The 12,495-nt window shown below is 46.7% G+C and overlaps 1 protein-coding gene across 7 annotated transcripts in view; it reads left to right on the top strand.

The window, feature by feature from the left end:
- The window catches only part of PPFIA1 (PTPRF interacting protein alpha 1), a 77,875-nt gene extending 65,649 nt beyond the window's left edge, over positions 1 to 12,226 (top strand). For 3 of the 7 annotated variants that reach the window (XM_043924231.1, XM_043924204.1, XM_043924223.1), the window contains 7 exons: positions 3,857 to 4,032; positions 4,122 to 4,219; positions 6,211 to 6,386; positions 7,027 to 7,095; positions 8,008 to 8,173; positions 10,083 to 10,149; positions 10,845 to 12,226. In XM_043924231.1, the coding sequence (XP_043780166.1) occupies positions 3,857 to 4,032; positions 4,122 to 4,219; positions 6,211 to 6,386; positions 7,027 to 7,095; positions 8,008 to 8,173; positions 10,083 to 10,141 (744 nt within the window). In that variant the 3' untranslated portion in view covers positions 10,142 to 10,149; positions 10,845 to 12,226. The other 4 variants (XM_043924218.1, XM_043924228.1, XM_043924197.1 and 1 more) reach the window with 3 other exon arrangements.
- The last annotated feature ends 269 nt before the right edge of the window (positions 12,227 to 12,495 follow it).

Raw genomic sequence — 12,495 nt, 5'->3', positions numbered from 1 at the left:
TATTTGTGCTTCTGAAGTAAAGCCAATTATGTCAGTTTTAACAGAAGAGGAAAGTAGCTATGATATGATTCTGTGAACTCCCCCACCCCTTGACTTAGGTATTCTGTGCCACTGCTCCAGATAAATATCCTCATTAATTGCTTAACCCAGTCAGTAGTGACCATCAGTGAATTTAAAAGAGCGCATTTCACAATTACTTAAACATCAGTGTATTTTACACTAAGAGGCAGAACTTTGCCTGCATCATGGGAATTAAACCGGCATGGAGATTAAGCTGAGCTTTTGCTTTTTGCAATGGAAATCCGAACAAGGACGAGCCACGCCGGTGACACCACCATTGCTGAGCTGTGGTCTTCAGCGTACGCGAGGACCCCTTTCTGTGAAGCCGTCAAGGGCAGATGGTGTAGCCTGCGTCTCCCCTGTGCTGGCACACAGTGACCTGCTCCTGAGCCCAAGGGAAGTTTGAGATGGCCTCGGGCTCTCGGGAGGAAGACATCAAGGTGTGGTCAGAGCCTTCGATGTCTTAATTTAGCCAGTAGCGTCTCCCAGGGGTCTGCATAGGACCGTACTACCCACTGGTGGGACCGGATTGAGCAGGGTCCATGCCGTCACTCTCACCTTGTTCAGAGTTCAGAAAACTGATCTGTGTTTGTGACCGTTCAGTGACGGAAAAATAGACCCTACAGAGTCTCTTCTGCCCCAAATGTTCTCTGATCATGAGAGCGCCCTGTTGTGTGCTTTTCTTCCCCAGGCTGGGATGACAGCCCAGGAAATGTGGGGCTCCCTGGGGCTGAGCCTGATCCGCCCAGGAACTTACATTATCGACCACTAAAGTGTGAATAGAGCATATAATGAGTGAACAAAAATGAGGAGGCGTCTGCTTCCATGGAATTCTCTACTTAGAAATATCTTTGCATTTTGTGTCTATTTAAAAATACATAATCAGCAAGTAGGAAAATAATACCAGATATTCATGCTATAAATGTCAGGCCTATGAGATGAGAGTTGTAACTGAAAGAGTGAAAACGTGATATTGTGATGATGTCTAAAAATGTTTCGTGTTTTATTTCCACTCATGATTATTTATAGAAATTTATTTTCTACTAGAAAGTCTTTTTATTATTATTAGAACTTGACTGTTCTTGTTGGAGTTTGAGTTATTCCTTCTAGCTTTGTTGGTGTAAATAATAGATTAGAGGCTGTATTTTTGAGACAGAACATGGTGGTAGTCAAGAGGTATTATTTCCAAGGATTCCATAACGTAGAGAATTCCTCAGAACATAGCTTAGTCTTCTTGGACTGAAGAACATCAGGTGCCTTCTTTGGAATGTGTGTATACACATGTCATGTGTTTATTTTCATTGTGCAGACCTTGCACATGTTCCATTAGCTCTATCCCTGAGGATTTCATTGGTTTTGATGACATTATAATAAAGCATAGTCTTCAAATTTTCAATTTCCGGTTTATTTCTAGTATTTAGAAATAACAGTGCATTTTCATATGTTGACCTCGTACCCTGCAACTTTGCTGAAGTCACTTTCATGCTTGTAACTGTTTTGTCAGTTCGTTTTCCATGTTAATCATCAGGTCATCAGCAAATACGGTTGTATTGCCTTTTCAATCCATATGATTTCGATTTCCTTTTTTGTTTTGTTACGGTGGCTAGGAGTTCCAGTACAGAGTTGGATAAAAGCCGCGAGAGCATACATCCTTGCTTGCTTCCTGATCTTCGGAAGAAAGCACCGTGTGATGTCAGCTCTACATTTTCTGTAGATGCTGTTATGAGGTTGAGGCAGTTTTCTTCTGTTCCTAGATTGCTAAGATTTCCATATATCAGTGATGAATATTGTCAGATGTCTTTTCTCTATCTTTTGAGGTGATACTGTGATTTTTATTTTCAGCCCATTGATATGGTGAATCTCACTGATTGTTTTCAAATGTTGGCCCAGCCTTACATTCTTGAGATAAACCCTGCTTGTCATGATACCTTGTACTTGTGATGGATTAGTGATTTCCTAATGTGTCATTAGGGAATTCTGCATCTTTGTCTGTGAGGATATTGATATTCTTGTAATGTTTGTCTTGTTTTTAGTATCAAGAGAGTTCTGGCCTCAGAATGAGTTAGGTGTTTTTTCCTTCACTATTTTGGAATGGTTTGTGTATAACTAGTATTTTCTGCATAAATGCTTGTTAAGATTCACTAGTAAAGCCACTCAGGGTAGAGATTTTGTACATGTGGATAGATAAGAAGATTTCTGACGACAAATTCGAGTTTTAACAGATGCAGGTTATCTGTTTCTTGCTGAGTGGCTTTCATAGGCTGTGTCTCAGGGTATTTCATCTAAGTTGCCTAAAGTTGTTCGCGGCTTACCCCACGCTTTCCACGTCTGAGGATCTGTACTGTCGTCCCCTCTTTCATTCTTGATTCTGGTAGTTTATGTCTTCTCTTTGTTTCTCGATCACTCTGCTTTGTCAATTGTATTGATATTTATGAAGAACCTGATTTTAGTTTTTTCGTTTCATTTTGTTCCTCTGGTTCCTATTTCATTGATTTTTGCCCTTTCATTTTCTTCTTCCTGCTTGCTGTGGATTTTATTTGTTTTCTTTATTAAGTTTTTTAAGATAGAGTCTTAGATTATTGATTTACAATCTCTCTTCATTTGTGTAAGTATTTAATATTATCAGTTTCCCTCCAGGTACTGATGTAGCTATGTCCTGTAGCTTTTTAGTATATTGTATATTCACTTTTATTCACTTCAAAATATTTCCCACTTCACTTGCGATTTCTTCTTTGACACATAAATTATTTAGAAATATGCTAATTTCCTGATGTTTGGGAGATTCCTGGATATCAGGGTTTTTTTAGTTTCTAATTTAATTCTGTTGAGATCAGAAAACATACTTTGTATGAATTTAGTCACTCTAAGTATGCTGATATTTGTCTGTCTTTTGAAGAGTGTTCCATATGCCCTTGAAAAGAATTTTGTCATGCTGCTGTTGGAGGGAGAGTTCTATAGAACGTCAGTCAGGCCAAGTTGGCTGACACTGCTGTCTAAGAGGGCTTCCCTGCTGGCTCAGATGGCAGTGTGGGAGACCTGGGTTTGATCCCTGGGTTGGGAAGATCCCCTGGAGGAGGGCATGGCAACCCACTCCAGTGTTCTTGCTGGAGAATTGTTTAAAGGCTTCTACATCCTTCCTGACCTTGGTTGGTTGTCTGTTTTGGCTTCCTTGTTCAATCAGTTACTGAGTAACTCAGAGGAAGATTGAGGTCCCTGACTATAACTGTGGGTTTGTCTTTTTTCTTCTTTCAGTCCATTTAGTTATTGTTTTCCTTATCTCTTTTTTTTAAACCTGTTTTTCATTTCACTTAACTGACTTTGAAATTAGCAGATGTTTTGCTAAAGAAATTTAGAAAACAAAATGTTGAAAATAAAATTAAAGCCAGCCAGAGATACTTTTAGTGAGTAGAATTATGTTGATCCTTCAAACTTGTTCATGAGTCGTGGCTATTCTAAGTTGATATATTATTATATATAAAAGCTATTTCAGAAAATTAATATGTAGTCAGTTACAGTTTTATCATGGTTTGGTCAATAGGTTAAATTTGTTAACAAAGATGAGTCATAGACTTTTAATGGTATAATTTCTTTGTATAAAACTTTGCCAGCAAATTTAAAAGGTAGCAAATAAAAGATCAAATTATTTTGAAGTTATAAGCAACAATGTTGTCTTTAGCTTAGCCATTGAGAATATGTAATTGGTTAAAAATCCATTTTAAAGATGGTTTAAATGGCTCTTGTGACTGCTTCCATGGGTTTTGTTCCTGAATTGACCGTCCTTAATTATTGAAAGCAGACCCTCGCGTACGGGGACATGAACCACGAGTGGATCGGCAACGAGTGGCTGCCCAGCCTGGGGCTTCCACAGTACCGCAGCTATTTCATGGAGTGCCTTGTGGACGCGCGGATGCTGGACCACTTGACCAAGAAAGACCTTCGCGGGCAACTGAAAATGGTTGATAGTTTTCACAGGTCAGTCCCTGCAAGTCGTTCTTACTAGTTGGCTGAGAGATGTTTGCCTGTGGCCAGGTCTAAATTTTTTCTTTTTCTCTTGGAAACAGAAACAGTTTCCAGTGTGGAATTATGTGCCTGCGAAGGTTGAATTATGACCGAAAAGAACTGGAAAGGAAAAGAGAAGAGAGCCAGAATGAACTGAAAGGCTAGTACAGTCCTATTTCTTGCTTCCCAGTGTATAAGCCGCCTCAGTGATTTCCTATTGGAAAGAAAAATTCACGAAATGCTTTCCGTGGAGAAAACACACCTCGCATCATTACAGGGGTGGGGGATGGAAGGGAGTGTGTTTGAGATCGTCCTCTGTGGCCCGAGAACTTGGGCTCTGTCCGTGGGCTCGGGTCGGCCTGCAGGTCGTGTGTCTGGAGGTGAGAGCATTCCCCACGGCTCTGGAGATCTCCCCCTTGCTGGGCCGTGTGCCCTGTTCGCGCACAGATGCTGCCGCACGCCGCGGGCAACTCCGGAGCCAAGACGAGCACGGCCTGCCGTGCGCGCTTCAGGTGTGAAGGACACTGCTCTGGCCTCTTGTCAGAGGACTCGAGGAGGCAGCGTGGTCCTGTGCCCAGGCCTTGAAGCTGGATGGGAGCGTCTCAGCTGGGCAGGGAGGGGGCGGAGGCATTTCAGCTCCATGGCGGATGGGGAGGCCGGAGGGGCCACGGGCTGTCCATGCAGGGTCTCCCTGGGGGGGTGCCTCTAAGCGCCTGAGTACAGTGGAGTGATTTTAAATAAGGTGTTAGCTGTAGGACTTCCCTGGTGGTCCAGTGGGTTAGAATCATCCGCCTGCTAATGCAGGGGACATCAGTTCGATCCCTGGTCTGGGAAGATCCCATCCGCCATGAGGCAGATAAGCCCTCATGCCCGCGAGCCTGGACTCCACAACAAGAGAAACCACTGCAATGCAAAGCCCGCCCATGATGACTGGAGAAAGTCTGCGCACAGCACCAAAGACCCATCACAGCCAAAAATGAATAAAATAAATTTTCAAAAAGGATATTAGCCATTAAGCTCAGTGTAAGACCTCCCAGAATGTTCAGAAAATAGATCATTGATAACAGTAACAATAACAGGACCTACTGAGTGAGTCCAGGCACCTTCGTAGGTTCCTTCATTTAATCCTTACTGTAGCCCTGTGCATGTAAGTGCTGTTTTCATCTCCAGTTTTTACTAAGAAGGAAATTTTAAAAAATGGTTGGAATGGTTGGCCTCCAACTAATAAAAATAAATGAAAAAATAAATAAATAAATAAAAATTAAAAAAAAAATAAAAAATGGTTGGAAAGGTGGCCCATTTGAAGGATCGTCTAGCTGTGATTGAGTTCATTTGAATCATGAAAAAACCAGGAGCCAACATTTACCCAGACAAGGGCATTGGAAGTGAAAGCTGTGCGTCTGTCTCGTTTGTTTTCTGAATCCATTTTAAACCTTTTTACACTTGACACACGCTGTCTTTGAAAGTCATTGGTGATCAGCTGGATATATTTGTACAGAGCAGCTATTTTTAGCACTCTACTAGAGTAAATTTTGTAACTTATTCCTTAACTAAGATCTTCCCCCCACACACAGATCTCTAATATACTGGACAATATCTTTACATTTCTCTCTTTTTAAAATGAGACAACAAAAATGACTTAAAGAATAAAGGCTTTAAGATTATAAATGCGAGGTTTATGTTGAATTGAGCAAGGTGTCCAGATATGGTACTGAGTCCTTTTTGTGATGGGAAAAAAGTACATCAACAAACACTCAAAAAAAAAAAAAAACAGACACTCAAGTCTGTGTCTGAAACATGTTCCTGCCTGGTGCGCATTCACGTTCTTGTCTGTCCTTTCCTTTCTGATCCCTGGATCCTCGTTCTCTGTCCCCTGGAAATGCACATGATGGCTTCATCTCTCGCGGACTCGCTGGAAGAATGAGGTCTAGTGGGACAGTCTCCGTTGGGATGGAGAGGGGCCGGGTCATCAGTGTCCGAGCGCAGCAGGTTGGCTGTCTGCCTGTGGGGCCGCGTCCGCCGGCCCTCGGGAGGCCCTGGCTTCTGTCAGGAGCTGAGGGTCAGCATCACGTAGGACTCCTCTGCTGCAGCTGCAGGTGCGCGAGCGGAAAACAACTTTCTGAGGCTCCTTTCCAAACTTGTTCCCTGCAGACGTGCTGGTTTGGAGCAACGACCGAGTGATCCGCTGGATCCTCTCCATTGGCCTCAAGGAATACGCGAACAACCTCGTCGAGAGCGGCGTGCACGGGGCGCTGCTGGCCTTGGACGAGACGTTTGACTTCAATGCGCTGGCCCTCTTGTTACAGATCCCCACGCAGAACACACAGGTGCGACCGTCTCCCGGTGCAGACGCACAGCTGGCTCCCCGAACGGAGACCAAACCTGACCCCTCAGACAGCTGGTCCCCTTGTTGCTCACCAGGTCCCTCACGGGATAGTCCACGGTCAGAGACGCTTCATGCCTCGTGTTCGTGCCTGCCCACTTTTCCTTCTCTGTCGGAAGCACGAGAGTCTTTCATAAAATAGGGGAGCTTTCATTCACGGCAGTGTGCTGTGAGAGTGACATGTACTTAGTTCTCAGTGAAAGAGATGACTCTGTGTGTGCCACGTGAGGTTTTATTAATTTTGCTTCCGGGGGTGATTGCCCTGTGTGCTGCTTTTTGACTCGTGGGCTCATTTGAGAATGGGGGGACTTTGTGTTCTTCTCCAGAAGGCTGTGTATCTTGTGTCAGGACCGTGATCTCTCCACCAGCACCAGCCCACGGGGCACACTTGGTGTGTAATTTCCAAGAGACCCCGGCTCCCTCTTCTCAACACCCCCTCTGTAGACACCACGTTAAGCCCCTGACTTTAAACAATGTCACAGTTGAATTTTTTTTTAAGTCTTGGTTTGAAAAACAATTGTGATGTGCTGATGTTCAAATGAGATTGTTGAAAGTTTCAGGGTGCTGTTTCTTTATAATTTCAGGCTCGTGCTGTCTTGGAAAGAGAGTTTAACAACCTCTTGGTCATGGGAACCGACAGAAGGTTTGATGAAGTAAGTTTTCAGCTTAATGATTTTTCAAGTTGCCTTAATGTAAATTATTTTGTTACACTTGTATGAGCCATGTAGTCATGGTATCTCTTCTAAATGTGGACATAAATTAACTTTACAAGTTAAGCTTTGCTCTTAAAAATTAATTAACAAATGAATCATTTGAAAACTAGTATCTTCAGTAAGATAAGAGAGTGGGTTAGTTTTTGTTTTGGGATTTTTGTGGTTTTTTTGCTATTTAACTTTTAGTACCTCTCAAAAATGTTTTTTATCTTAAAATATTGGTTTCCGCTTAGGAATGGTGTCTGTGAGTTGTGTTTTGGGGAGCAACTGGATGGCCTTATTCTATTCCAGGGCCCGTGTGCTAAGAGGCTGTTTCATTAAGTGTATTGAAAACAATTAATTTCCCCTAACACACAACCGTGACTCGTTCACTCCCATACTATAGTTCTCTTCATTGGACCTTAAGGAAACTTGAGTTTGACAAGGAGAATCGGACACCTGAGAAGCATCCATTGGCTCTGTCCCAACGTGAGACAGAAGTGGTTACAGCTCGAAAATGTTTCCATGGCAAATGACAGTGTGCTGTAATATACAGCAAGAGGCGATTTCTCCAAGATGAGAAGTGAAACGTGCTGACTGTCGGGAGGAACGTGCACCCGGGCAGTCTAGTCGGGGTCCAGTCGGGTCCAGTCGGGGTCCTGGCACACGCGTGTTACGTGTGTTACCTGTTACGTGTGCCACGCTCCTCTGTCCCCAGTTTAGGCAAATCAGTCACACGGTCATCACAAATGGGGTCCAGTACACGTGGGCAGAAGTGCAGTAGCAGACTCAGCCATTTTGAAGGGCTGGCGGCTTTTTGTTTTTGTCCTTTGTTTTAAAATCTGTCTTGTTTTCTGTCCTGTAATTTCCCAGGATGATGATAAAAGCTTTAGGAGAGCACCTTCTTGGAGGAAGAAATTCAGACCAAAGGATGTCCGTGGCTTAGCTGCCGGGTCCGCAGAGACCCTGCCCGCGAACTTCCGGGTCCCTTCCTCTCTGTCCTCGCCCTCGGTGCAGCCAAAGAAGATGCAGCTGGACGGTAGGTGACAGCTCGGGCGGCGGGCGCGGCCCGGGCCAGAATGCTGACGAGCTGGAGGGGCCTGCTTCCCAGGGTGCGGGGCTGTTCAGCGCCATTGCATGCCCGAGGGTCAGTGTTGTCCAGTGAACCCTAACATCTGTTTATAAACGTTTAACAGTCATGCTTTTTTTTTTCCAAGTTCTTGTCTGGTTGAATATTAGCATATTCTGGCAACTAATAAAACTAAGGCTCGTGTATGTTCTCAGAGCATTAGATTGACCCCCGTGCTTGTAAAGATGTGTGTGTGGCCAGCAGCGCTCAAGAGCTCTTTCACAGAACAGCAGGGCAGCTCTCAGGCCACACCAGTCGCCCCTCAAGACTCTCCACGTTGGGATGGTGGCCGAGTCCCTGTTAGTGACAGCGGCGTCCGCCTTCCCGTCCTCCCCCCGTCCCCGCCATCGTCTGCCCCTTGCACATTGTCAGTCGATGGGGCGGAGGAAGAAGGTGAGGCCGACAGAGGTCCTCCCCCGAGTTCGGCCGGGCCGCGAATACACCAGCCTTGCAGTTGTCCTTTCAAACCCAGCTCTGGTTTTCCCTCTGACAGCCTCTCTGCCGGAGAACGCCGCTAGGTCAGGCCAGGCGCTCAGGGCCGCCGTGTCCCCACTTGATGGCCAGATAGACGCCAGACAGCCTGGGCCGGGTCAGGCTCTGTGGCGCAGGAGGTGCCCTGTGCACGCCTCCCCCGCCCCGCCCAGTGTCCCGTCTGTGACGGGGCGACTCAGCGGCTCCTTGCTCCCCGGCTGGCTGTGCGGCCACACTGGGGGATCCCAGAGGGAGTGTGCGCTCACCCCCTGGGAGTGGGCCCGGAGGGTCTCTGTGGTGCCCTTTTTTTCCCTATTATTAGCCCTTCCCATGAGTAGATTTGTAAGCTTTGCTCTCGCTTGCTCTCACAGAGCAAAGTACATTTATGTAAAGCCTTTGCTAAGCTGTGCGCTTTCGGTGAGCGGGCTTACAGGGAAGCTGCATCGTCTCTTCACCAGAACTCAATATTACGCTTAAGCATGGGTAGGGGAGACCCAGTGACTCCTTTTTTAAACAGCATTTTTCTTCCAAGGAGCATGCAGCTCATTTTTACAAATCTTAACTGTATGTAGCTTAGTTTTCAGTTGATTGAAGAGTCTAAGTGCTTGCTTTTTCATTTTCCATACTTCTCGTTATAAATCCAGCATTTCCACAGCAGGTGCACATAGTGCCGTTGACATTAGAATTTAGATAAATTAGAAACAACCCTAGAAAGAGGTGTTGGGAATATAACATGTGGGAGATGGCCTTTTACAGACCTCGTGAGATAGGCAGGGCATAAACAGTGTAACGGGGTGGTTTCGCAGCTTTTGCAGTTGCGTGCAGCAGGTCTTGGGGGTTCTTAGACTCAGAAGGGTTCAGACCGGCGAGCTGCTCCATCAGCAGCCCCCAGTCTTCAGCCCTCTCTGGAGCCCTGGCCAGAGACTCAGCAGACGTGCTCCTGCTGGGCCCAGGGGAAGACGGAAAACGTTGAATTGGGAGCAGCGGGTTTCTGCTAGGGGGTCATGGAGATTTCTTACTCAACTTGGAGCTGGGGTTGGGGCTGAACCAACGTCAGTGGTGCCATTTCCGAGGGCGGCTGAGTCTGAGTTTCCGCTTTCTTAGATCAGCTCCATCCTCTGCCCTCCATGACGCCGCCTGGGGAGAGCGGCCCGGCCCCCAGAACAGCAGAGCGCGGGGCTCCAGGCTCGCTCTCTCCGGCCCATCCACCCTGTAGAAGTTCCCCAGACCCTGAGTAGGAGTGGGCGCTGCTGCGGGTGTGAGTGTGTGTGTCCTCGAGCCCCATGTGACGTTCCATGACTAACCGCACGCTGTGTTTGCACGCTTCCTCCCGTGCTCGTGGGACCAGGCAGCGTGGCGGGAACGCAGAGGCTGGATTCCGCCACAGTCAGGACTTACTCCTGCTGAGCGCCGGGGTGAGTACAGGGCGGCCGGCCCGCGGGGGCGCGGAGGCCTCGCCCTGGGAGTGGAGGGTCCGCGGGTCTCTGGAGGTCGGCCCGGGAGAGCCCTCAGCGGCAGAGAACGTGACTGGCTCCCGGCTGCCGCCGCAGTGGTCAGAGCAGGCCCGAGTCTCCCTCGGTCCTGTGTGCGTGGGTGTCCCTCCCACCGCGGCAGTGCTGCTGGCCATGCCCCGCGTGCCCGCTCTCGGAGGGAACAGGGCCCAGAGCGTCAGGGTTCACGAGGCTGCCCGGCCCTGGCCTCTCGTTTGGAGGCCAGCATTTCACACGGAGGTGCACCGGCATCTGGGGCTCGGCCGCCGCTGAGGGGCCGCCCTCCCTTGCAGGCGCTGCTCTGGGGGGTCCCCTGGGGGGTCCGGCCCGGGAGCCCCGCCCTGCTGGAGCCGCTCTGAGGGCAGGAGGGTGTCTGCTCTGTCCTGTTCACGTCTCCGCTAGAAAGCTGGATTGGGGTTTATTTTTTTTTAGCAGCAGCTTTTAGCTACATGTCAGAATAAAGTCAGCCACGGAGTTCTCTCCTTGATCTGCTTGGTCCTTCATGTTTCTCTGAGTTCTCAAAGCCCCGGAAGCCCAGGATGGGGTGGGCGTGTCTGAGGGGCAGGGCTCGGGCAGCAGCCGCCGCCCCAGGACTGACGCGTCTGCGTGTTTCTTTCCAGTTTACCCGCACTACTTCTACAGGTGATTACACAGCGTCCAGAATACGGCAAAGACGGCATTCTCAACTCGATGGAATCTTTAATCTGTTCATACTTGCTATATGGACCCTAAGATATTTTATTACAGAGTTTTTAATTAGTGAAAAATTCATGAATACCATAGAGAAAATATTTTAGAATTTAATGTTTCTTATATTTATGTAAACTTATGACTTCATTTATATAGTTACTTACTTTTTCTTGTATATCCAGGCTATAAATATCCTTTCAGATCAATTCATGTTCTGATACCTGATTTTAGTCTTTCAAATGAATGTACTGTAATGCTTGTATGTATAAATCCTATGAACAAATATAGGGCTTTTGTAAATGATGCATTTATTGTAATTATTCTTGTTTAATTTTTAAATGATAAACCATGAGAGAAGGGGTTTTACTGCGATTGTAAAATCGTCATGACACGGTGTGCATTATCCTTCCAGAATGTAACCAAGCTCTCCAACAATCACTCTGAAATGAGCAAACTTAATTTCAACCAATTGTTGTTGTATTTTAACGACTGACCTAAACTGTACTTTTTCTAGCAAGAAAATGCTTTTTCTCTGCAGCGTGAAGAGATTTAAAAGTACTGGGTGTTAAATGTGAGCTTCTAGTGAAATCTGGGCTGAAAGGATGACTAGAAGACTATGAAAATCTCTCCCGTAACCTGGTCTCCGTGACCCGGATCCCTCGTCTCGGGTGACTGGCAGAAGCCTCGAGCTGGGGAAGAGAGACTAGACAGGGGTGGAGGGGGTGGGGCCTGGGCACCCACAGCCCGCTGTGCCCGCCATCCCTGCCCTCCTCCTGGGAGGCAGGGTCAAGGGCGCCGACTCTTCGAGGACCAATCACGACGCCAGTGCGCTGGCCGTGAAGGCGCCACACCCCACAGACGGCATGGTGCAGCTCTGACAAAGGCCTTATTTTTCTTATGTAAATCATCTTTTTACATCTGTTTGTAAACATGTTTAAAGAATGGACCTAGGCGTACATTTTTAGATTTTGATGACATAGCCATTTTGGATTGTATAAGTAGAAAATGTAACTTTTACTTTTTCAGCGGCACATTAAAAAAGCCAGCAAGAGATGCGTTCAGATCATGGTGCGTTATTTATTATGCAGCTGATATCTCGGTAGACAAGAGACGGCATGTCTCTTTCTATGTGGGTCCCGCCTTTAATTTACTTGTACAATTCATTGTTACTGTTCTGTTTTTCTATTAATCTTTTGTGAACTTCCTGAATATGTAACAAAGTATGTACAGTCTACTTTTGAACTATTTTTATCACAGTATTATTTATTGCTTTCTTTCAATAAAGTACTGAAGCAAAGTTTCCCACTGCCAATCAGGAGTGCCGAGGGTAAGCTGTACTCTCACTAAGAACAGACCAGAGCTGGTAATGGGAGCCCATGTCATCACGCCGACATTCTGTTAAGAGAAACGGATGGAGAGGATGGAAAGGCTAGAAGGCGGAAACATAGGTGTCCCCAAAGGACGACTGACCGGGTGTTGATGCCCCTGGATGCCCCTGGCTCCGGAGACAAGAGGCTCCATCACTTCAGCATCTGCGGGGACAGGACCTCTCTGCTGCTGAGGCGAGGGCAGCGGGCCGAG

This window comes from Cervus elaphus, chromosome 2, assembly GCF_910594005.1.
Source record: "Cervus elaphus chromosome 2, mCerEla1.1, whole genome shotgun sequence".
In the NCBI taxonomy this organism is placed as follows: Eukaryota; Metazoa; Chordata; class Mammalia; order Artiodactyla; family Cervidae; genus Cervus; species Cervus elaphus.
The sequence above is the reverse complement of the archived record's forward strand: the minus strand, read 5'-3'. Positions and strand labels throughout refer to the sequence as shown.